Genomic DNA, 27,067 nt, shown 5'->3' with positions numbered 1-27,067 from the left:
TACCCGGAGGTGCATTATTGACAACACGGTCAAACCAAAGAAAACAATTGGGTGGACACCGTGTGCCAAAAGGAATGCATTAGAAACATGGTGTGGAAGCAGAAATAATCAAAAAGGTGTATATCCAAACTTGTGTATGCTGTACACAAACTCCATGCTTCTTAAAGGGGAAGTTCACCAAGGATTATTTTTACATATGTGCTAGCTTTGTGGTCACTTACAAAGGAGAAGCTATTTTTGCCATTTATAACTCATGTGATTTTTTACAAAAACCGATAGAAATAGTACAGGAAGTTGCCCATGTACTTTGAATCATGGGAAAAAAGCTTCAGGCTTGAAGCTTGCATCACGTAATATGGAATGACAATTTAAGATTGCTGCAGTGAAGGAAAAAGCTGTTATCCTTATCTACCGGTATATGAAAGCACCACCTATTTCATTACAAATGCTTGCACGAGGTCCAGACTTTGGTAAAAGTGTAGGTTCAGCCATGCATGGTGACAGAACTTGGTTTTAGTACAGAACATGAAATGTTTCACAAATGTTTAATCTTGTCGGATCTGATATCAAGCAGAGTTCATCTTGTGCACAGTTGTTTCAAGAAGTTAAACAACACAAACTAACTTCATCCAGCAAAGCAAAATTCGGGAAAAAAGGTCATAAAAGAGAGAGACTTTGTCCCTTTACTGAACTATCATGGGATAGTTCCATGCTGGACGACAGCCTTCAGTACATCCTCAATTTATAGTATCATCAACTTACAAGAACTTGTTACAAGACAATCATCCCAAACTTTCTAGGCATACAAGCCTTTTTAAATTCAAAACAGTCCGGTTCTTGTACACGCACTGGTAAAACACACTTATACAACAACACTGACGGCAGCATTGGAAACATGGCATGCTTAATAAAGAATGTATCTCCTCAACCCCTAGAAAAGCAAAACACTCATGAAGACGGTATCAAATATTTTTATTACCTTCTTTACATATTTAATACTGTAATAGTATCAAAATTATTGGGCAAAACAAAGAATTCACCACCAGCGTGTCCATTCAGTTCCACATCCTTCAAATTATCAACCCATCTACCTGTGCAACATGGCTATCTCTCAAATTCTTTGCACTTCCCGAGAGAAGACATACACAATTTATTTTGTATTTCCACGTTGTCACCAAAATAATCAGGAAAATGCAATGTCATGGAAAATGGTAAAACTAAATGAAACTCATCAGATGTCAAGTCATACTCTTCTCAATTCAAAATCCTCACACAAAATTACAAATTCTGCTAGATGATATTCAAAATTCAGCTAGCAGACATTCTCAAAACCTGTTTATGATTGGTCCCTTCAAAACCTGTTTATGATTGGTCAATCATATGAACACGTCTAAAAGCCAGATGATGATTGGGTTGATTCAAATTGGTACTCAAGATGTTTGTTCTGGAAGCAGAGTGGCTTTCGAGTTAAGAGGTCACATATCTGTAACATCCATGCTTTCCATGGTTGATGTAACCAGACCTTTCTTGAAGCTCTTGTTGGGTGGATCTCCTTTAAATACTATCATCCCTGTTGTCTTTTGATCCAACCCGCAGCATTTACAAAGCTGTGGTTGGACTGTAACATTCAACAATAGGGGTGACAGGTCAAAATGATGGCTCCTTTACACGTCTCTCATAGCACATGCGTCTGTTCCCATCGCTGGGTCCCTGCTCCGAAAGCAAACTTAAATCAATAGACAGCAAGTCTGTGATTCAGAACTGTCCTTCTGGGCATCAAAGTACCATGAGACCTGCAAAACATACATCCTCATGATGTAATGATGATTTCTATCTTTCTGCCCTAGTCTCAGGTCACCCTTGAACTGTTGACGAAAGTATTGCTTGTTTTGAAGGTTTGTTTTAGCGCAACAGCAAAAGGGTGATACCCTTTTTATTTGTTTCAGTGTTTTGGTCATTTCTTCAGTGGCAGCGTCTACAGGTTGCCAAGTTTCTCTCCAAATCTGATTTTTTGTCCAGGCTCAATATTAAATTCAAAGTCCTTTGGCGCTTCAAATACAAGGACTATAGTTGAACCCAGATTAAACTCTCCGAGGGGCTCGCCTTTATGCATAGGTATTCCTGCTTCTCGGTGCTTGCACGCTAGACTCCTGTCATGGAAACTGTTCTTGTCAAACTTGCCTACCATATTGGTCGATAATTCCTAAAATTTGAAATAGAAATGAAAAACGATTAATTTATGAAACAAAAGGAATCAGACTTTCCACTAATGCAACAAGATTTTGATGATAAAAGTAATCTTTTGATTACAGGACAGAGAGGCTGTTAACTGTTCAGCTTTAAACATTGTTTTGCATGACAAGCAAGTATTTATAATCAATTATCTAGAGGAAAATGACTTGGTGATATTTGATCTAAGTTAAATGTCTGCTTATTTGGTGAACTGCGACTGATAAATTGTCTGGATGACTATGCATCTATGAAACTTCCATGTGTTACAGTTTGCCATAGTTAACATCTCATGACTGAAACACGACTACATGACGGCCTTCTGCAAAACCTTTCAGTATAGTTTCAAAGTACCAGTTGCAAGCAACGGTGATTTTCATATTAACAATGGGAAAGAATCAACTTAAAACAAACTGGTTCCATTGTATTTGCGTTAAAGTAGAATATCACAGATGAATGACAGGTTTTTCACTCAGTGGAAAAACAAAGGCATGTAGAGTGTTAACATAGGAAAGGTACCGATAAACACACAATAGAGGTACACTACAGTAAGGAATATGTGCCTCCCTGTTCTTACCTTATCACAGTATATTCTGATTGACCCGACATTGGTAGCACCAACAGCAGCCATGGAAAAGAATCCATGTTTCCAGTTTCCATACAAGACCACTCTCTCATTGTAGTTGAACAATCCTTTGATCCATCTTGCTATGCCCGGAGACACTGAAAATAATTCACCTGGAAGGTGGGAAGATAAAATATTTTTGAGCTCTAATTATTTGTTGCAAATCGTGTAATTTGTCAACTGGAACCGATGATCAGCCATGCATGTAATGCCATTTGCCCTTGGCAAAGCTTGCAGTACCGAAGTCTAGCGCCCTCACAGGCCACAATCAAGCAACAAGTGTCACCGGTTTTGTTTCTTGTGAATAAGTATTGAATTTCATGAGGATGTGGTACGTACATATGTCCTTTATTTTCCTCTGCTCTCATTGATGTTGCAATCAAAATATTTTTAACACTTAAAGTGGATCTGAATCTCTTTGCATCTTTCTTGACTGGCTAAAGCAAACAATGAACTCTCTATCACTACCAGACTGGCTGCAATCTAGGGGTGTAAGCTTTATCACCCACCTGGAAAATGTCTTCTGTATGAGATGTTCCAATCTGTTGGTGAGTGAAAGCGGTGATAGTCTCCCGGTGCAAGGTAAACAATACAGTGGTACAATTCATTGCCAGGCTGAACAGCTACTGATTTGTGGTATTCCTCATCTGACACCTGCAGTTTACAAAATTTCATGGATTAGTATTTACCACATTTTTTCTTGTAAAAGTTTTTGACAAAGTGGTTCACAGAAAGATATTTGAATGCAAAATGATGGAAAAATAGAGTTCAGCTATATTTTGTACATTTACTTCTGACAATCAGCTGGGTCATTTGATTAACATTACTTAGCCATTTACCACATTTTTTCTTTCGAACCTAACGCCATCACTTTGGGAAGAAGAAATGTCAGTTCTTCCAAACAGCTTTTGCTACTAATGCATTACTTGCGTACCTAAACCTTTGCAAAATACACTTCAATTCAAAACAATTGTTCTGTCCAAAAATGAATGGCAATGCTCTACAACATCAAGTGATAGCCATAAGAAAAGTTTGCTACAGGAATGCTTTGTTCATAAAATAAATAATGTAAGTAAATAATGTCAATCAGACCTAAGTTTCTGCTGGTACAAATTGGTTCATAATATTGATATATTCATCAGTAGGTGTTTTAAATTTCACTTAATTTTTCTTAAGCATCCATAAAATTTTCTAGATTCCTACAACATCAACTACAGTGCAATAAATGCAAGACTTGCTTTGATGGGCTATGTCATATGGTGAACAACGTTCGGATTTAATACCATCTTTCAACTTCAGCAAACACAGAACAGGAAGAGAAAATTTCTGTGTGAGGCATCAGAGCTCTACGTCAAAAAAGTTTCCATAAACCTATTGCAGTAAGCATTTATGTTGATAGAAGCTGTGATTATATTCTGCTACTTGCCTCTACATCTGCCGAGTAGCCTGGTCCAGAGTACTGATTGTCAGTCCATGTGTTTGGTCCAAGAAACACTTTTAATGAATAAGATACTCCTTTTACTTGTTCTACATGACTTCTTTCAACTTTGCCAAAATGTAAAATTTTGCCATCGGCTGGACTCACCTGCAAAAGACCAATGAAGAATGTTACACGTTGCTAGAACTGTACAGAAGAGGTTGAATAAAATGTGATCCATGATCAGATTGCAAATACAAGACAAAACCTTTTAATAGATGGAAAAATATTTCTTAATTTTGAAAGTCTCTGATAGATTTTAATATGTAGCTGTTTTTTACGTGTTTTTTTTAAAGAAGGTGTTGCACATATGAACTTTTTGTATTCATATTTTTCTGACAGATGCATATACTGGACAGTGTTAACATGTTCCTTCATGTTTTTCCATATAGCTTGTGCATAATGAAAAACAACAGCATATTTCTTTTTCAAACCATGTTGGTGGCGCACTTCTATTGCCATCTGTAGCATTTAAGATTTTTTTGTGTAAAAAGGAAAATCATGAAATAGATCAAATCTGGGTTGGTCAAATCCGTTGAACAGATTTTCTCTCTCTCCAAACACATCATTTTCCTTAGATGTATGGGAATGTGTTGATACAAGTATCAGGTCATTACATTGATACAGCAGAATAACTGAAAACAATGCTTGTATAGGCAACTACAATGTCATGCAGGTCACGCCTTTTGTTTCACTGAACACACAAACTCAATGAACTGTCATTAAATTTGTATGAAGCTGGCAAATATTCAATAGACTCTTTGTAAGGCATGTCAGCATAGAGTGGCCATCTGTAATACAAACACCATATGCTTCCTAACACAATATGTGTTCTTACTGAGTCAATAGGTTAGACACTATACTCATATTAGTCATGTTTTGTAATTTCAAAATTTGAATGATTCCTGACATTTTTCACCACAAAATGAAATATTTCTGTAAAGTCTGGTTATGTATCACTCCCATGCAGGCTGTTCATCCCAAAATCCATCTATTTTCCTCATTATTTTGATAGAAACTCTGCTACGAGTTCTTTCCCCTGGTCAATGACACCTCATCTCTATCCCCTTCCCCCTAACTGATAATTATCTACTGATCTGATAAAACAAAGTCTGACAATTGTGACTAAAAAAGGTCCTAGACCTCTGGACCCAACATTTGTACTTTAGACAGCCCTAAAACTGCATCATACAATGCAAACTACAAGGTGACCTTCAGTAAGAATAAAGATGTCCATTGAGCACGTTATGTACTTTGGAATGTGATGCAACAGTACAGTAGACTGTGTACCCAAGGTTATTAGGAACAAAGTTGACACATATTTTTTGTCTCCTTCGTCCTGTTACATGCTGTCATCACCTGAGTCCAACCTCAGTTGTTTACAAAACAGTCTTGTGGTCATTAGACTTGCAAAGACCTAAGTGAACCCTGTAGATGTGAAATTTATATTTTTGAGTGAAAAGAGACCATTGCACTGATCTGTAGCGGTCAATAGAAATTTATTTTGTTAACAATGAAATGATCGTCCTTCCAAGATATTCTACAATGTCCACTTGCACATCAAATCTTAATACTTTTACATGAAGAAACTTATCAATACAGTGGATCTAATCTACATGCATGGGCATATCTGGTCACAATATTCTTCAATAAGAGTTCATTGCCAGAATGCCATTTCTCTTTAATGATACATTTAGAGTGACATTAATCTTAGTGCAATTTCTCTCCTACTTTTTATTCCCCTTCCAACGATATAATTCCTGATTTTGTCATGACTTACTAAAATCAACATCAAATCAATGAAAAGTACTCTAGCTGCATTTTACTATGTGACTTATTTGCGGTTAACCTGAACATGTGGTATAATAGGAACATTTTGTTTCATACAATGATATTTTTAAAGCATCCAGTCATTGCATGTACAATGAAAAAATACTTCAATCTCCAAATGTTTCATGCTTTGTACATCAACACTAAAACCTGTCAACATTGACAACTTTCAATCTATTAGAGTATTAGAGAGAGTAACCTCTCTTTGCCAGTAATTCACCAAATCTGAAATTCTCTCCTAATTGACTCTTAGAATGCATAAAGAAAGTATTTTCGAAGCAACAAATACACAAATACTTTATAACAAAACCATGAAGCAGTTGACATTCCACACTTACATGTACTGGAGAAAAAACTTTGTGACATCTTTCTCAATTATTTCTAAATGAAACAAGATTTTAATAACCCTATTGATACAGCTTGTGGAGGCAATCTGTTGTTTACAAATTTAGGTTTTGTAATATGCATAATAGAGCCTGCCAACAAATATAACTCTCCAACTGAAAGCTATTTTTAAAATATACAATTATAGACATTTTCAAGGATATGCGGGAAAAACAAGTTATTAATCACTTCATGTTAGTTCAACGATAAATACTATATTACTATATTACTTACAAAGGCCTAAAACAGAAAAAATAGAAACGTTTGATGTTTTCATTACTTACAACACAGCGTTCTTTATCCACAGGTCGAACACTTGGCTTAAGCTGTCTGCGAAAAAATTCTTGTAAATTTTTGTAGTATTTCAGGTCTTCTATGGCTGCTTCAGATATGTTACAGTTGAAAAGCCAGACGTAGAGTTGATATATGGGCATTCGAAGCCATTCAGGCACTTCAACATTGTTTACCTGTCCCCAAAGCCGTGAGAGAAAGCGCAATGGAATTTTCCTGTAAAGGTTTAGCTACAGAGAAAAAAGTACAGAAATAAATCAGTTACACATGAGAAATTTCAAATAACTAGCACACTATTGAATATTCCTGTTGAATTCTCTTCCAAAATGGCCATAAATATAAATAAACATCTATTACACATAATTTGTTTTTCCAACCGTTTGGGCCAATCTTACCCTTTGCTTGTCTGTACCTCTCACTGCTATTAACAATATCTTTAACTGTCTGGCAGAGAGAGCTGGTTTGGGACCAAGTCCGTGCCTCCACTTTTTCAAACGGTTCACAGGCAATTTCAGCACTGATCGATTGAGTTTCAGAGACTTTGGTAATTTCATCTTCTTTGGAGTCATTCTACGGCACCATCTTGCTGCCGTCGACAGCGGTTTCCTCCAAATTTTCATTATGGAAGAGTGTCACACATTTCAAATTTAGTCACATTATGAACACAATTTAGCATGTGCGTCAAAGTACTATTCTTGATATTTTAAAAAATAGTCATAAATGACACATATGAACAGTTGACAAGGACAAACTCCGCCACTGTTATGTATTTATAGAAAGTCTATAAAAGCAATTCAAGCCCACACAATCAAAGATCACATAATTAACATACAATGTGAATTCACCACAGACACTGGAAAGCTTCACAGATCTATTCACCTTTAAAATTTCCCTGCAAAATTACTTTAGCATATTTAGAATATCAACATAGAAAATTCAATATCAAATGAAATTCTGTAAACATGGCAGGAGGTTACAAGCTCTCTTTACAAAATGTCCCTCAATACAATGAAAAGTAGCCGCCCCTGGAACACAATGGACTAGACTGCTACATAGGTTTCCTGGTTAAGTGCATTGTGGGTGCAAAGATATATCGGGTGATGTGTGACATCACAACTCCTCTGACCAGAGCTTCATGCATACATAATTAATAAGTCTACCTAAACATCACCTGATTCTTGAGTTCACTGTAATCTAACATGCATTACATCAGACTATAGAAACCCACACATAGCAGAAAGCATACAAATACAAAATAAATTCCATACATATTTCTAACGGTGGAGAAAAGCAATTATCAAAATTTGAGATTAGGAACTTATAGAAAAAATTTAAATTCATGACCCCTAAAGAAACCTCAGACACTGTGGAAACACTTCGTATAACTTATCAGATACACACAAAAACAGCAAGTTTGTTTCCAGTTTCAAATACACCATAATACACTGAGACATGAGTGCATAAAGATAATTATTACTCAGTAATTTTATCAAAACAAGTCTGATCTAGTTCCTGTTATAGAAATTAGTTGTTGAAATTAATTCCGGTGATAATCTCAGGTTGGTAAAATCAATCAAAGGGGACAAAGGAGTTTCACTGATAATTAAACTGGATACAAGACTAGAATAAGTATTGCTTTGATTGCATATTGAATCTGCCTGCACTCCTCCTGATTTGCTGGGAGATATCCAGCCTGCAGTTACTCTATCATAAGATTTACTGTTCAAAGTTCAATAGAGATATCCAGCCTGCAGTTACTCTATCATAAGATTTACTGTTCAAAGTTCAATAGAGTAAATCACGGGACAAATGCATGCACCATGAACGTCTGATTAGTAAACAGGTTTGAGGTTAAGGCAAATCAGAATGGAAACTATTACATATCAGATATGACCTTAAGATAAGATACTTGGTGCTGGCTATGACAGATTGAACCAGTAAATCATGAACAAAACATCAATCTTCCACATATTTTAGGATCCACATGTTGTCTAGGAAACTAGGTACTCTTCGCTAGATATCACATGTCGTGTAACCTGACAAACAAGCTTGCCACTACATTTTGAAACACACTCCTTTACTTAACAATATTGGCCATTTTGATGGCAGCTTCTCTGTGGTATTCTGCAACATCTGTTCAAGACTGAAAATTGTTGACAAACTTTTATTCATTCATCGAGGAATACAAGTGAACAGACCGAAAAATATATTGGTTACAGGGCAGTGTGTGCAAATGCTAGTAACAAAGTTCATCCTGGGATCAGAAACAGTTGAACAAAAACAACACACAACAACGCTGATATTGTTATCCTCTGTCACTAAATGCCATCAATTACACCAACCTGTATCTCCTGATCTATGGACAGTTGACAGAAAATGTGCAATCTGTGGTTCCCTAGAATGATACATGTTCAAAACTACTTCCTTTCCAGCTCCTGTACTGAAAAAGCTGAGAACTTTATGACCTGCAGATATACCTAACCTAGGAACAGTAACTTTGGCGGATACATATACTGAGTGGGTCAACTCCTGGAAGATTTTACATTCTCTCACAAATTTCTTTGCTTCAAGATAAAAAAAAACCCAACTGTACTGATCTATCATCCTGTCAAATTCTGTACTCAAGACTGAACATGCTATGAGAGTGGTTTTTCAATGTGTTGGATGGTAAATAAATAAAATACCAAATTGTTTTCCTTGATTGACACAACATAAAATAATAAATACTGGTCAAAAATGTATCCTGGGGCCTTCAAAGAAGTTGCAGGTATTTCTATAATTCACAAATCACAGATTCTTGTTCGGATGAGTTATCACGTTGACAGCAGCTTCACTGTTGACAGTAAAGATACAACTAGGTAACACTATGAAATGTTCAAATAATTACAGCAACTTTAAAAACCGGTACATAACTTGAAGTTTTACAAGTTTTGCATCCTGGTTGCACGTTACTATCACTAGCACCACTCATCAATTCAGTTAAAACCACCTGATCAGAGCAAACTGTTCATCATACAGATTTTTTTTCATCATTGCACCTAGGGCTGATGCAGTAGTTCAAAACACCCAACGATACGTGGAATTTTCCCTAGCACGACTTGAAAATGCTACCTAACCAAAATAAGGTGAACGTAAAATTCAGCAGTTAAAAAATTACATTTTTAGACTCGGAAACCCGAAAGTCGAAAACGGTCATATAGACCTTTGCGAGAAAAAGGTCGCTGTTTGGGTTGAACTTCATAGATTGACAGTTCCTATGAATCTGCATGAAATCCGGAAAAAAATTAGTGTAAAAACTCATTAAATATCGAACATATTTTAGCTGAGCCTTGACTTTGGTGAACGACTGAAAGCGGTTGACTGGAACCGGTGGGACAGGGCTACCTTTTTCGGAAATTTCCGTCTAGATGTAGGAATCATCTCGAACGAGGATGCAGCAGCCCTGCATATCGTATACAACCTACAATATTTCCAGTCCCGTTACAAGATCATCCCGCCTCCTCCTCCAGGGAGCCTTGCTTACGAACCGGTGTTGCATGACTTGGATGGTACAATTACAGTTCATGAAACGAACGACTTTGCAAAGGTGAAAAAAACTGAATATGTTAAAGCGCGAACCTGAAATCGTGACCATTCCCATAAGTTCCATAGCTTGAGTACGAGTACCGTCGGCAGCACGCTCGTCAAGGTAACAGCAACCGTCCACAGGTCTGGGAAAATGTACTCGATCAGCGATAACTCCGTCATCATGCAGTAATACCTAACCCATGAGCGAAATGTCAAAATGTCAAGAAAACACTTAGCGAACGGCCGGCAATTTTGACAAGAGCCCCTTCCGATGTTAACGCCTTCCTACAGACGAGAGAAGCAACGCCGCTCTAATCTTATTTTCCGGTTGACAGTCTGTGATGCTTTATTTTGACCAAGGCGTTGTACAAACTAACCGACTGAGGGCGCACTCTAATAGGTAACGTCGCGTCACATGCGTCACGCGTCAGTTCGTTCACACTCACACATGACTTGAGCACACGGAGAATTCTGGCTCGAATTTTCATGTGCATACTGAACAGAAGAGAAAATCAATAGAAAAGGAAACTACACAAGTAGATAAACCAAAAAATACCGCAATTATACGATGTCGCTTAAATTTGATCAGAATTGGTACATACCAGTATGGGTACCAAAGATCAACAATAAATGTTGTTTCTATCTGTTCAGTGCAGGAAAATTCTACGTTGATGTTATGACAATGATTTCTGCACAGTACATCCAGAAAACACAAGAAATATTTAAACAAGAAAAACAAGAATGACAAAAGTAATTAAGGTCTGAAACTTTAGGTACTGGAGGTCAACTTTAGCAACATGCATAGCAGAAAGGCAGCTAGCCCCCTTACTGCCTTAGTTTGACCATAGACGGTCTTCCTCCCCTCTACTGACAGTCTTCCTCCCCTCTACTATCTATGGTTTGAGCAGGACTGTTAATATGTAACAGTTCAATGACAGTGACAGGAAATTTTATTTATTTATTTATTTATTTATTTCACATTTCACATCGAAAGGACTCAAGTCACGGTGGAGTAAGCTTATTTCAAGCCTGTTTCAGAATTTCGCTTTTTCTTACCTCATTTGCACATTTTTGACACTGATGTGTTCATTTGAACAAATTCACATCTCAACCCCTACATCTACCTGTACACCAAATACTGAGACGGTAGCTTTGGCGGTATGGGAGCCTTTGTGTGTGACGGACATACATCCGCACATACCACAAATATACAGACATTTAGACTAATCATATAAGCTCTTTTTGGTATTTATATATAAAACCAAATATGACCAAAAAAAGGAAAGCTACATTATACAACATAAATCGATAAAGTATACCACAGGGTTCCATGGTGGATAACCATTTTTGAATATTGTTAGTCTCAAGAAGACACATCTAATAGTCCGCTTTCAGCTCAGTCATGTGGCTAATATTGCATTACATGCTTACTATTTCTGAAAATCTGACAAACTAATGAAAACCATACACTAACACCATCACCATCATGTAGTTTATTTCAAGCAGCCAGACCGCAATACATGTTTCCAGTTTGAAATTGAAACATGTAGACAATAAAAAACTTTTAAATACTTGAGCTTTACACTGACTTTCAGTATTGCATTTCTTTTGTCATTTCATGTGTTTTGAATAACCATCATCATTTTTCGGAAAACAGTTCATTGAACTGCTAATCAAGTAAAAGTTGATTCAAGTCATTTGCCATAAATATGAAGCACAAATAAGACTGCAAAAAGCTACAGGAAAAAACTACTTATTTATCAAAATAATGCTGTCAGAATACATGTAATACTCCTGTAAGTCCAAATGTCATATTTGTTACGCAACTTAGCTAATGATAAAGTAAAACATTGACTATACTACCAGTAGTATTTGTCACATATTAAATGAAGGTCATGATGTAAGCTGTTGGCACTCATATCTTTTCAATGTTTAACCATCATTGAGATTCTCTTGTAAAATGTGAGAAAAACACACACTTGTTATATTGGTATATTGCAGAAAGAACTACTTGTTACAGCTTAAATAATGGTTCAACACTTGTCAACGTCAAAGCATTCATGCTTATTTCATCAGATTTGTGACTGAGGTTATTTGATGATGGTGAGGTCATTAGAGTTAACTAAAGATACCGTATTTCTTTCCTAAAGTAGCTGGTTTACAGAAGCCAAGATCATTGATGAGATAATAAATCACAGTATTGTGGGGAAGTTATTGAAACCCTTGGTTCTGCAATGGATGTCAAAACACACCATTGAAAATGAATGATACATCTAAGATGGCCGTGCTGTTGATACATCCATAACAGTTTATGCCTGGTACGTATAACATTAACCAACTGTCTCCTTGCGGTAACGGCGGAAGGTATGACAACATCATTTTACACAGCACTGCTAATAGTGGAAATAATAATAATAATAATAATAATAACAAGGCAGTATTGCTGAAGGCAATGAGTACTTGGGCCGTGATAGAGTAATTTTGAGGACAATATATACTACTATTCAAATATGGTCTTGAATTTCCTCCTGTCAATTAGGCATTTGATTAACTGGTTATCACTTTTCTTTCTTGCCATGGATGTGAGTGAGAAATATACGTAATACCAGACTGACAAAAAAAAAATCGCGCCTCGGAAATGTCGCCACTTATCGCAGAATGAAAATTGTTACATTTCTAGTATCAGGCCATAGGAAGTAAATTCTTTGTAATGCATCCATTCACAATTCGGTTCCAGGGCAACTCATACAGAAAATTAAACAATGCCTAGTTAAATGCAATGCATAAGGAAAGATTTGACTTAAAAAGCGTAAACGTGATGTGTATTGTAAATGCCGTGTATTTTTCATGAAATCTTTAAAAAGAAAAAGACGTACAACAAAGGACTTAGTTTACTTTGCCGTTTCGGTTCAAGCGAGGTCGCGACCTCAGAGAACGACATTCTGCTAACATTTTAGTTTGTGTTCTGCAGCTCCAACTCTCAATAATTTATCTCCTAATATCATGAACGTATGACTTGCACCTGCAGTATGATAGTCGCTCCATGCCGGTATGCCCCCTTCAAGCATTTGATCCAGCGTGACTTTGAAAAGTTTCCTAGGACTATATTGTTCACCACAATAAAATTATTTGAAACGGCGTTGAAAACGATTTTGAAAATTGTGCTTTTATCGGCGGTTGAACTAATCTGAAGTGTGAGAATGGCGAAAATGATATCAAAAAATACACATTTTTTCATGCCCGCAGCCCGCAACCCGCAAAATAGCGCATCCGGTTGACCCCTAGCCTTGCGTACGATGCTATGTGCTACAGCTAACACACAGCATCGTACGCAGGGCTAGTTGACCCCAAGTGAAAATGTGTTCGCGATCAAATCTTCCTATATTTTTTTCAGAATTTTCGACAAAATCATTGCTTCTTAAATCTTTTGTAAAATATAAAATACTAAAATAAAAATGCGATGTGCCATGTCTCCAGATTTCTAAAACATCGTTCGTTGACCGTTCGACGGAATACTCATTTCGCAAACTTGTGACGCAGTTGAAATTCAATACTGACCGACAAATAATCTTAATGAGACGAGATCAGTCTAGACCCCGTTCTAGACATCCTCCAAATTATCCAACCATTCGCGTTAGAGTTCAGCTCGCTTAGAGTATCATAACATTCTTCGGCCTTCGTTTAGATCAACCCTAATCTCTCCCATTTACGAAATAAATACACAAGCTACCTCGACAAAACTTCGTGCACCATCCAGGACCAAACGCACTACAAATCTGTCTTGACGTCATCATCTCCTTACATGGTAATCGGCATACCGTATTTTTTAGCAAAGGAGACACAGAATACGTCGGAGTATTCAGTTTCAAACGTATTACATTGTGTGATGTTGTCAAAAAAGGTAATGTTACTGCAGTGGTATAAATTACAAAACACAAAAGTTCAAATCAGTTTATTTTGGACTGGCTTTACCCAACATTTCATATTGTTTCTTATGCCAGATTTGACCACGTACTTACTGGCGACCCCTTTACATGCAAATTTTGTGTCAAATGGTGTGTTCTCCTGGAAAAACAAACGTACGATTTCTATATGAAGGAGGCGAAATTTGCCCTCAAAACTCGAAACCACCCCTTTATGGGGTGTACCTAGTTATTTTGAACGAGCTTCTCGAATCTGCAGCTCTATTTCGAAATGATGGTCTGGTTTTCTCAGCTCAAGGATAAGTGTTCTCCACCGCTGTGGGCATTACTATTCTCAACTGGGGGTACAGTTTCCAGTCGTAATCTTTTTTCATTGTGTCCGGGATTTAAAACCTTTCCTTTTCAAACTTTCACTTTGATTACACTAGTCCACATCTTGTCAGTGATTAAACATGTTTCAAGTTTAAATGTTAAATTCTGGTCTCGAGCCCTCCTGTTCGACCAAACTGAAATTACCCCTCCCACTTTGGCTCGTCCAGTGGGTGTAGCAAGGGTCGTGCCATCGCTTAGGAAACGGAGGGTGCATTAATTGTTGCATTTCGATGCACATTTTGATTATATTCAGAAGATTTTGTGGCAAAAACTCAGATAGAGAAGCATTTATATTCACATCTCACTTATTCATGACTGGCTGAGAGCAGCACTTCCATTAAGTTAGCATCATTACGCCATTTATTATGCCAAGAAAGATGAAGTCAAGACATTTTGCCCTCCCTGGTCTCAGCCAGAAATGGTTATACCTTACAGAGTTTTTTCCCACGGAATGAAAACAAATGTACTTGGGCTGAGGCCCAAGTACAATAATTTATTGTCATATATATACGCTATTGCACATACAATGAAATACATCTTGGTTTTGCGAAAACAAAAGGTCAGACAGTGAGATAAAAAAAACAGGGAATAAAAGAGCAATACACAAAATAAAAGAAACAGAATAAAAATAAACATGTTAGAATAAAAGCGCCGACTTCAGAAGTACAAGTGTAGGAACTATGAGAGACGAGATGTGTGAGCTCTCACAGTACTCGATTTACATTCATTTAACATGCGAATTGCTGTAGGGTAAAAACTGTTTAGGGACCGATTAGAACTTGACTTGATTGAACGGTAACGTTCACCAGAACGCATAAGTTGAAACAAATTGTGTGCAGGGTGGTACTGATCATTGACAATGGAGACAGACTTTTTGAGAACACGGTCCTCGTAAAGACTGTCTAGCGATGGAAGATTACAACCAATAATTTTACTGGCGGTACTGACGATCCGGTTGAGTCGTTTCCGTTCATTCATTGTGATATTGCCATACCAGACAGTGATTGCGAATGTCAAGACACTCTCTATCACTCCGCGATAGAACCTAATCAACAAGTTCTGACTAACACGAAAACTCTTCATCCTCCGCAGAAATAATAAGCGTTGCTGGCTTTTCTGAACTATGAAATCAGTATTGGTTTCCCATTTCAAGTCAGCAGATAAGTAGACACCAAGAAATTTGAAAAAAAATCACTATTTCCACTTCGGTACCATTTATAGTAAGCGGCGTAATTTCTGATGGATTTTTACGAAAGTCCACTATTATTTCCTTTGTTTTCTTGACATTCAGTTCCAAGTTGTTATTGGAACACCATTTAACTGTATCGTCCTCTTGTTTCCTATATAATGATTCATCAGATTCAATAAAACCGCCAAGGGTAGTGTCATCGGCGAATTTTACTATGAAATTGTTCTCCTCAGAACTCACAGCACAGTCATGTGTAAACAAAGAATAGAGTATCGGTGACAGGTTACAACCCTGGGGTGTACCGGTGTTTAGAACGATAGAGTTTGAAAAGTTACTGCCAATTTTCACGACTTGGGAGCGATTCAACAAGAAATCGAGAATCCATTTACAATTGAGGGATTGAAGATACAAGAAGCTGTGGAAGGTGAGAATGATGATAAGCAGAACAGCAGCTGAATGAGTCACAGCGCCCTCTATAGCTCAACGTCAACTAACAACATAATGCACAATCCTGCAGATATCCCATGATTTTGGGTCAGGTATCTGCCCCTTAGATGTATTCTATTTTAAAATCAGCTATTTCCTCACCTGAAGTTCACTTGCCAGAAGTTCTTCAGGATTTTCAATTTTCTGTATTTTACGCCTCTCCCTGTCTCGTATGTGTCCGTACTGTTGATAGCATATGTATGCAAAGCCCACACCCAGTGGAATAGGAACCCATTTCAATGTTGAAATGTAACTCCTCAGACCATTGACTGATCTGGCTGTCCAACTTGAGGACTTCCTTGACCCTGTCAAAAAATTCACATGAATAAAATGTCATTACCATGACATGTATGTATTAACAACAACAAATTATACCATAAACATTGAAATCAAAATACTGATAAATAATGTATAATGCAAAATGTGAGGTAGATATGAAATTTCTCGCGATTCGCAGTAAAGCGGGAAATTATTGTCTTGTCAAGATGTCACATGCCAATGTGGGGCCAATTAAGACGTTTGAATGTGGTTCAGTACCGGTGTTTTATTGTTATTATGGTGTATTTATAAAGTTTTGAGAGCTATGTGATTTCAGTCTAGCAGTGCTTCTCTCTGTGCATGTTTAGTTTTTTCTTAAAGTGTAGTTATAAACGACATTAACATTGCAAGGTTTATTATTTTCCCGCTGTAGTTATTAATTTTTTTATTTTGTTTCGACCTTTTTTCTGTCATGTCAATATTACCGTTAGAATCTTGGTCCTATTTTTCAAGATTATACCCGACATCTGTTGCCAGTATAAGTATTTGGGTACAGGTTTCCAGAGTTTTTCCTAATTTTGCTTTGTATTTAGGGTTTTACCTCTGGTTTTTCCTGGATGGCTATATGCCCTTTTTTGTAGTTCACTGAGTGTTTTTTAAACAGGATAGTTTGTTATTATGAGATTTGCATGATTTCCTTATATGGTCATTTATTTCTTGTTTCTTTAAAGTTATGTTTTTTTCAATAAATGGGGGAGCTTGTAGTCAGTAAAGGAGCACCACATCATCCATAGTATGTGTGTAGTTTGGTGTTTCTTATTTGCATAAGAGTTGGGATAAGATAAATATTCTACATTGGAAAGGAATCATTAGCATAACATTTTAATACCCACACAATACTCATAAATATAATTTGCATAAATAAATACAAATCCAGCATACATCTCACACTAAGGGATGAAAAAGGGGTAAAATGTATGTATATGGACTTTCAATCATGGCACGATTTTCAGAGGAATTTCTCTTCGACAATATTTTAAAGGTGTACCATCACTGCTGCAATGTGGTAACAGGTTGTAGCACTTGAACTATCTTGATTCATGTATGGGAAATTCAAACATTTTATCGAACTTGATAGCCACTCTCTGCTCCATAGTGACAAATATGGAGGTGATATTTACGTATGTTAAATCTGAAATTGGTTGATTGCTATTATCCTTTGATTGAACATTCACATGACTAACACTTGAGACATATAAATACACGAAACAAAATTGAATAATATTTGGATGCTATGCATGTAATAAATTTCTGACATTTGAGATTTCAGTTACTATCAGACGACACATTTACAGATACATTGGTTTCTTCTCACAGGTTCAGATATGCGCCCTCAACGAAAGACTGTAAAATATATAAGAGACCTGGTGTGGCCTTGGTGAGGTCATAGGTGGCTGCGGAAGCATATACTAGTATACTGGCAGTGTGCAGCGTCTCAGAAGGCTATATCTGATTGGTCAATTGTTGTCTAAAAACACTTAAGGAGTCTGAAAACTGGGACTATATTCTCTCTCTGATTGGCTGTATGGGCATTATTGAATGAGGATGATGGGTGTCAGCTGACCAACTGATAAAAGAATTTGAGATGCTTCTCATAAGCCTACCATACAAGATACAGTCCAGAGTAAGAAAGTTGGCTGAGAAGGGAGATGGAGTGAGAAAACATATTGCTGGTGTCAGCCAGGTTTTTCAATCAAAGAGAATGATTCAAATTCAAGTACATGTACCAATACTTATATAAGGCTTTGGTCATGTTGTTGTTCAGGGTCAAATGTCGTTGTTCATCATTACATTTTGTCAAAACTATTAAATATATACCAATGTATGGCTACAGCTGCCACACAGAGAATCTACCACTTGAAAAACTTCAGGAGATGATGATGAGTGGCCAAATGACAAGGTAGAGAACAAGCGGCACTTTGTCTTTTCTTTTTGAGGAAACACACAAACAAACAAAGTAAGGGCAGTAGCATTTCTGCTGGTGAGGAAACTGTCAAGATATCCATATCTTGAAAATGGAAAACGGGTGATATAACTTACTTTTTAAAGGCTAAATGGGAAATGTTCCAGCTTTGTCTTTTGGTCATTGAAATTCAAAAGAATGAGAAAATTTTAGGACACCTTGCAAAATGTGTGCTATCGACAAAAAAGATTTTCTGAATCACTCAAGAGAGGAATAGTATACTGTAGAATTGTAAATCAATGCAGAAAAACAGTAATAATAGTGGAAAGTCCTTAAAATGAGGTGCTGAGAGGTTAGACTGAATTATAGAAATAGAAGTATTCTTGAAGAAAATTGTAAATTAAAATAAAATCTGTATTTCTTCACTCACCATATCTGACTGATTGGTAAGAATGGAAGTATTTACTGGTTTTGCCATTAAACCTGAGATTTTGACACATGGCACTGGTGGCGTTTCCAGAGAAGAGGCCATGGATCTGATCACTATGGCTACCACACCTCCTGAAAGGGAAAACAATATTTATGAATGACATCAAAAATTAAGTATGATTATCACCCTGAACAAGTACCTCATTAGCAGCTCATAAGTTACCCCTATTATAGGCTGCTAACAAGTCTGGGCAATAATTTCTTGGTGATCAGTAGCATAAAACTAATTAGGGAGGGCAGTCACCAGCTATGAATTTTTTTTTTGAAATACTATACAAAAATAGCCAGCGTGTAGCACTGCGTACGATGCTGTGTGTTCCTGGGATTATACAGCCTTCCATCACAGCCCTGCTGACTGTCATAGACAAAACCTGCAACTATACAGTCCTAGTTTGGACCGCGCACAAAAAACTACTTTTCTAACTACTTTTCAGCTGAAATCAGTTCGACTCTGATTAATGCCTACCCTAATGACTCAACCGCTCATCAGTGATTGCAGAAAAATTGCTCTCATGATGTCCCAAACCGTTAGTTTGCCAGCGATGCATGGTCAAGGGCCCAGTGGCCAGCCATTCCTTGAATGAACGTATCTAATGGCACGGCGAGCCACAGCTGGGCTCGGCCCTTGACCATGCATCGCTGGCAAACTAACAGTTTGAGACGTCACGTAAGCAATTTTTTTTTTTTTGCAATCTGTGAGCGGTTGAGTTATTTAGGTAGGCATTGAATCAAGTTTATTTCGATAGAAAGTAGTTAGAAAAGTAGTTTTTTTGTGCGTGGCCCAAATTAGGACTGCAGTTGCCAGTTTTGTCTATGGCAGTCAGCAGGGCTGTAGTGGGAGGCCATATACCGCCAGGAACACACATACACAGGACTAGCGAGGGTGAAGCTGTGGGATTATGGCCTTAGGCACACACATAACACTTGTTAGGTTTGTGTGATAAATGTTCTTCAATTTTATTAGCAAGAACAACAGCTGAACAACCAGATGCTGTACAAAGACCTCGACTAGACTGCCAGCGTACTCATAACACAGTGTGTAGTATGCAACCTCAGGCGCGGGGAGTGAACAGTGTAGAATTAGAATAATAATAATAATAATAATAATAATTTATTTATTGCCATATGCATTAAAATACAATGGAAATTGATTTTTCACGTGCGCATCAGTGAAAGAATTAAAAATATCATAAACTGGAATAAAAATACTAAAAATAAACACTCGTTAAAATACAAAGACTAAAAATACGAAATGTGAAACTAATATATTACATTTGATTTAAAATTCGAACTGCTGATGGATAAAAACTCTTGCGAAAGCGTTCAGATTTTGTTCTGATGCATCGATAGCGACGCTCAGAAGGTAAAAGTTCAAAATATTTATGGGCTGGATGATTTTCATCATTAATGATAGATGTGGTTTTCCGAATGGTCCTGGAAAGATAAATTGATGGCAATGAAGGTAAATCTGAACCAATGATCTTCTCTGCAGTGCTAACGACTTTTACTAGTGAATGAAACTCTGCAATAGTGATATTTCCAAACCAGACTGTTATAGCATATGTTAAAATACTCTCAATTGTAGTGCGGTAAAAGTTAATCAAAATGACACGACTCATGCCAAATTTCTTCAGGCGTCTCAAAAATACAGGCGTTGCTGAGCTTTCTTATTAAAGACTCTGTATTTGTCTGCCAAGACAAAGCATTAGAGAGTTGGATTCCAAGATATTTAAAAACAGACACAATTTCAACCTCACTGCCTTGAATCACGATGGGAATAGTTGGCTGACTGACTTTCCTAAAGTCGATAATGATTTCTTTTGTTTTACTGACATTGAGTTCAAGATCGTTTGTATCACACCATTCCACTAAGTTAACGATTTCTTTTCTGTAATTTGACTCCTCATTATTATTGATCAATCCAACTGCTGAAGTATCATCTGCAATTTTACCATTACATTTCCCTCAAACATATTTGTACAATCGTATGTGTAAAGTGAATACAATAAGGGACTTAAGACACAACCCTGAGGAGCGCCCCTGTTCAGAACAATACAAGAGGAAAAACGGTCACCAATCTTGACCACTTGGGGTCTTTGGTACAAAAAACTTAAAATCCACTTGCATAATGAAGGATCTATTCCTAGATCAGACAGCTTTGCAACTAATACTATGTTCAGACAGGGAAAAATTGAAACGCTTCTGCAACACTATTTGTGATTTGTAAACACAGGGGATTAATAGATTGAGTCTGCTTGCGTCCACATGTTTAAGACGTCTTAATGCGCCCTCTCGTGTTCAAAAGGTGTGCATGGCCAAGCATTGTTTGTAACAAGATGGCTAAAATGGACGACCTCGTACTGGCTGTAAAGAATGTGAAAGAGGCTCCCCACCTAACTATCCAAAATGTTTTTGTGTCGAGTTTGTTTTTTATTCGTTTCTAAAATGTGTTCCTACATTCTTATCCGATTGTTTGTGTTGATAAAAATGTTTGTTTCGCCTCGCCATTCGCTTTTCCCATACAAACAAAACATTACCGTACACACTAATCCAAACTTCCCTACAAATATCCGAGGCGAAACAAACAGTTTTATTAACACAAACAATCGGATAAGAATGTAGGAACACATTTTTGAAACGAATCAAACACAAACTTAATGACTCAATCGAATATTTTTGTTCCCAATTAATAAATAATAGACAATCTCAATTCTCGGTTTATGGCATTTTTTGTCGACCGATAAAAGTCTTTTCATCTTCAATATTCCATTCTAATTTCACCTACGGTATATAATATCCTAACCTCCTGTGACTTTCCTTCTAAACGTTGATTTGCCTTGTGCACCAAAAGAGATGCTGTATTTTATGCCAAACGATGAAAAAATATGTGAAGAAATAACCATGTATCAGTCAGTACGGCATGCGAAACCCGGACGGCCATACCGATTGGGGACAGAGCAGAGTAGATCGAAACGCAAAAGGGGTGTTATTATAGGAAAGGCGGTGACTTATTTTAAAGCTGAATAAAATGCTGTCTCTGGTTGTGTAAGTCTGTTGATCGAAATATATATTTTGTTCCCAGTTGATTAATCATGGGGGATGGCAGTCTCGATCTCCCCTTTATGGTTCGATATTTACTGACTCGTTCCCTCTCATTTTTGTCATCGATGAAAGCATTTTCGTTTTCCATATTCAATATTACTTTGACCGATGTTACATCCTGACCTATACTGTCATTAGTTTTGACCAACGTACAAAGACGTTGCCCATGCGTCCGGTTGATGAGATATTTTGCAAAACGGTGAAGAAATTGGGGCCCGGGAGACATCGATGTCAGTCTTTCCGGACTGTTTACATGTAGCTTAGGGGATATCAAAGGAGATGAATCAGTTAGTTGAATAAAACATAACTTTTCGGACTTATTTTATGTCAATTTTGTCAATGTCGGACTTTTGATTCGATTGAGAAACCAGAATCACCTACAGAGATGTCTATATTAAACACGGACGCACAATTGGGAATAGTTTGTTGTGCTACTGTCGGTCTCAGTCGTGGTGTCTCTTCCATAAAATTTCGAAGCTATAGGTCTACACTTGTCGTTTCGATTCACAGGTAGCGGTACACCGATGACCAGATATTGTACCGTTCTTAAAACTAGTCTGAGCAATTTTACGACACTGCACTATTTGCCATCGTGTCTCCCCGTGAACGTCCTTGAACCTATGGACGTGACCATTGTTTTACTGTGCCCATTAGAGTGTAAACGGGCCCTGCTCGTTCCCAGCAGAATACTTTTTAAAGTTCTGTACATCAGTGTACACTGTGTGTATAAGCCCTAAACTTATGGAAAGGTATTAAAGAATAAAGGGTCGTTACAGTTGCTAAAATTGCGAGAAAAACGGCACTTTTTACTCAAATAGAATAGTCCTATCCACAAGCGCTATTGTTTTAAATCACGTCCAGGGTGTGCTGTTGATTTTCATTCTTTCGTGCAATTTCATTCGTTTGGAGCACATATCCTTTCATTTGACCGCTCTGTGGGACTCTTCTGGATATGTGTTTTGGATGAAAAGAACTCTACAGTGAAAGACATAAACTTCGACGGTCACATAGGTATACAATATCGATTCGATGTGCAAAGATATGCAGATTACAAGTTATTTTAGGAGTTCTCAAAACCAGTAAAAATAATTCTGCGCGCCACTTATTGATAGTTTCTTCTTGTGAACGTCCTTGAATCCGTGACCGCGACCATTGTTTTCGAAGTGTTCGACGGTCGATGATCGGTAGATTAATGAAGATATATGTTACTGAACTATCGTGTGATTGTTTAATAGCATGGTTAGGTAATAGACGGTGTAGTCTGTAGAGGCGATACGGCGAAATTCCACGGCCCAAGGGAGCGTACATCGCATGGTTTCTTACAACGAAAGAGCCGTCGGTTTCCATAGCTACTACGTGAAATCCGGCCTCACCGATGTCCCGGGCCGATGTCCCTGTCCTGATTCGGAGAACAACTTTCAAGCTGCGTGTTGAGGTTCAGATGTCCGATTTTTTCATATTTAAAAGGCTTATTGATTTACAGAGAACGCCCGTCTTGTTTTTAGCTTTAACTTAGCACATGATGGCAATTGAAAATTCAAAGCCAAATAGCCAGTGGGAAAAAATTAGACGACTCGCTCTCACCAGCGGTCGAGGTCGCAATGAAAAAAAATCGAAGTCTCATTGCTCCGCCATGTTTATTGTTGGTTGTACGGCCAGTCTAAAGTCACAGACTTTCTTCAAGGTAAAATTCATATAATTGCCATACCGCGAAGTTCCCTGTGCATTTCAATATGTCTATTTGGAAGCAAAAGCGCCACGGACATTCGATCGATGGTGATGAACTTTCTCCAGGCCGTGACATGTCACCAGTTACGAACTTTACCGGTTTTCGATACGAAAGATGCAATATATTATCAGCGTTGTTCACGTTGTGTTTTGAGTTTGATATAGAATATAACAGGAAAACACTAACGATTAGAGTGACGATAGAGACCATGCCCGATATGGAAAAATTGACATCGACTACTTGCATTGAGCAGTGACCTGAAACTTCAGACTGATAAATAAATGTCGACAATATAAAACATTGAAATGCCGGAGAAGAGAGGGAGAGAGAGAGAGGTTTACGCTGTCGCGAACTGATTATACTCTTTCGGATTTGACTTCGGTTTAGACGATACACAGACATCGAAAATGTACACCTACTTTCCAGAAATTCGACTAATCTTATAATAAAGAGTAGGACAAATCCAAAAGTGTTGGTTGAAGTAAATCTTCAGATGTTGGTTTTCTAAAGTTAGATAATACTTACAGAAATATGGTCGTCATAGTCTTCTCTTAAAAACTATTATCTTCAACACCACGTTTCTTATGATGGGTGATGTCATTTTTTATTATTTTTACAAACTTTCAATGCATCAAACGCCATAAGACTATCTCATCTGCCTGTCAAGGAGTTACAATATATTTCCAAGGGCTGGCACACGATGTCAACTTACGTGTCGTCCGTCGAGCGGCCGGTTGCAGTGTCACAGATTGTTCCGTCTGTAATCGCGGCCACTTTGATTTTGATGTGACACCAACATGCGTTTGAGGTTTTTTTGTTACCTAATTTGTCGACCTCACAAAATTTCACAGTCCATGCTTTGAAGCAGTCTCAACATGGCAAACATGTCTCGCTTAAATTTCATCCTCGTCGTTCCAAATTAAATTCGACCACTAAATTATTTCGGCAGTTTTAATTTCCTATTAATTTGACGTTTTTCAAATCGTAATTATTTTTTTCTGGTCGAATTGGTAGGGTTTTTGGTAGCAAGCTTATCTCTTCGTCGGACCAGTATACCGCGAGATGTAGTACTGTGTTCGGCAGCCATGGCGAAAGAAAATATTGTATGTTGGTTGTTGTTTGTTTTATGTTACAAATACCTGTCGCGTGAGGGCGTTTGAAACGCTTCTGAAGCGGCTCAGTCTGTCCACACAGCGATTTGCGGATAGAGTTAATCCCTACAACGGCTCTGGTCGGGCCGACTAAACCGTCTCAAATCTGAAACGCTTCAGAACCACTTCGGAGTGTCCACACATAACTTTCTGTGTCAGTATTGGCCCAGAACCGTTTCAGAGGCGTTTCAATGGCCTGTGTATGAACGGCATATAATTTCAAAGGCGATATTGTATTGAAAGCTGAACCAAAATCAATAAACAGAATTCTGGCAAATGAATTTCGATTATCAAGGTGAGCTAATACAGTGGGAAGTACAAATGACACAGCGTCCTCAATAGAGCGGTTGGCACGATACGCAAACTGATATGGATCAAGAGATTTTGGCAATATGGACTTGATATATCTTAACACTATACATTCAAAGCATTTCATAATGACAGATGTAAGTGCAACGGGACGGTAGTCATTCAAGCACTTTGGTTGTGATTTCTTTGGAACTGGAATAATGATAGAGTTTTTGAAACATGAGGGTACGATGCAACGGGAAATGGATGTATTGAAATATCAGTAAAAACACTCGATAACTGATCGGCACAATGACGAAGGGCGCAAGACGGAATGCCATCCGGGCCAGCTGCTTTGCGAGGATCGACCCTTGAGAAGCACATTTTCACATAAGACTCTTCGATCGTAAAAGGTGGCTGTTCCGTGGCAGTCTCCAGGGTTAAATGAGGCTCTGTTTGTTTCTTGTCAAAGCGGGCATAAAACTCATTCAGAAGATCTGGAAGATTGACATCGCTATTCAAAATACTGTTTGATTTCTTCCTGTATGAGGTTACTGCGTCGGTAACTGGTCGTTTCGGCACCAAGTCGTTTCGGCCCAAGTCGTTTCGGCCTCGCAATTTCCGTCCCAAAGTCATTTCGGCACCGCAACCCAAGACGTTTCGGCATCCCTGTTTCGATTTGTTTGCAAACTATTTAGTAATTGACTGACCAGTCATATTCGTAAGCGTGACCTTTGCGTTCTGACCAGTACTTTTCTGTGCATTTGTGTGACATTTGCCGTGCTGTTTTGGAACCGCTTTCAAACATTTGCCGTGTCGGCGGCTATTGCTATCGATAAACTTGTGTCACAGATTTAAAAACGATATGAAGTTTTTTTCTTACGGTCTCTTACTATGTTCTCACGAAGTGAAGCACGATGTACATGAATGTTATTTGACACTTACTTTTTTAGTGCTTTGATTTGCAACATTACGCTCCAGCACTAGTTCCCTCAGATAGCCCTGAGCAGTGCCGAAACGTCTTGGGTCGCGGTGCCGAAACGACTTGGGGCCTGAAATCGGGAGGCCGAAACGTCTTGGGCCGAAACGACTTGGTGCCGAAACGTCTAGAAACCACTGCCTCTATACCTTGCCACACGCGCCGAGATTCTCTTTCTTTAAACTGATTCTCAAGTTTGCTTCGGTAGTGTAGTTTAGCTGACTTAATGGTTTTATTTAGAACAAGACGTGCAACTCCTAGAGTCCAGAGACTTGCGTATAACTACGTTGATTTTTATTGTATCAGTATAAAGGGACCGTGGTATAACGCACAGGTACCTGACCGTCGCGTCGGTACGGATTTACAGTAGAGGGAAGAGTGAATCAGTACCGATCGCGAAGCGACGGGTCAGGTGCCTGTGAATAGCGTGATATAACGTACGAGCGACCAATCGGACAGACTAGTCTGTCAGCCGACGAGCGCCCGCGGAACACGTGGTCTTTATCTTTAATTCGAATTTCCCTAATATCACTGATCAGTTTTAAATGACCATACGTCCCCTAAAAACATAATAAGGGGAGGACTTTACTTACCTCACTAAAGCACGCGAAACTATAATGGGGCTCGCCATGTTTGTTTCGTCACATCGACTACGAACTATGACCTCAGCAATGTTGCCAGAAATAGGGCATTGACCATTTAATTTCTGGGGGTAGGGATAGATAATCATTGGAC

General features: G+C 38.0%; 1 protein-coding gene across 3 annotated transcripts; it reads right to left on the bottom strand.

The window, feature by feature from the left end:
* Positions 1-955: 955 nt before the first annotated feature.
* Positions 956-27,056, bottom strand: LOC139145691 (phosphatidylserine decarboxylase proenzyme, mitochondrial-like). 3 transcript variants are annotated; one of them, XM_070716993.1, is made up of 8 exons: positions 26,926-27,056; positions 19,025-19,155; positions 16,476-16,678; positions 6,830-7,066; positions 4,281-4,439; positions 3,364-3,508; positions 2,807-2,967; positions 956-2,203 (listed from the first exon to the last, which is right to left on the bottom strand). In XM_070716993.1, exons 1-8 carry the CDS (start codon positions 26,961-26,963, stop codon positions 1,976-1,978), a joined length of 1,302 nt encoding a protein of 433 aa, XP_070573094.1. In that variant the 5' UTR covers positions 26,964-27,056; the 3' UTR covers positions 956-1,975. The 3 variants fall into 3 exon arrangements, with proteins under 3 accessions (XP_070573094.1, XP_070573096.1, XP_070573095.1); XM_070716995.1 differs by lacking the exons at positions 16,476-16,678; positions 19,025-19,155; positions 26,926-27,056 and adding an exon at positions 10,455-10,734; XM_070716994.1 differs by lacking the exons at positions 16,476-16,678; positions 19,025-19,155; positions 26,926-27,056 and adding an exon at positions 7,232-7,626.
* Positions 27,057-27,067: the final 11 nt, after the last annotated feature.

Source organism: Ptychodera flava, chromosome 12 (assembly GCF_041260155.1).
Source record: "Ptychodera flava strain L36383 chromosome 12, AS_Pfla_20210202, whole genome shotgun sequence".
In the NCBI taxonomy this organism is placed as follows: domain Eukaryota; kingdom Metazoa; phylum Hemichordata; class Enteropneusta; family Ptychoderidae; genus Ptychodera; species Ptychodera flava.
This window is presented reverse-complemented; position numbering and strand designations above follow the sequence as displayed.

Excerpts from the sequence above, each read along its gene's own strand:
- LOC139145691 (XM_070716993.1), bottom strand. The coding sequence starts at position 26,963 with ATGGCGAGCCCCATTATAGTTTCGCGTGCTTTAGTGAG. Across the intron at positions 16,679-19,024 it reads TTACCAATCAGTCAGATATG|GGTCAAGGAAGTCCTCAAGT; the intron begins GTGAGTGAAGAA and ends ATTTTTTGACAG. Across the intron at positions 3,509-4,280 it reads GCTACTCGGCAGATGTAGAG|GTGTCAGATGAGGAATACCA; the intron begins GCAAGTAGCAGA and ends TGTAAACTGCAG.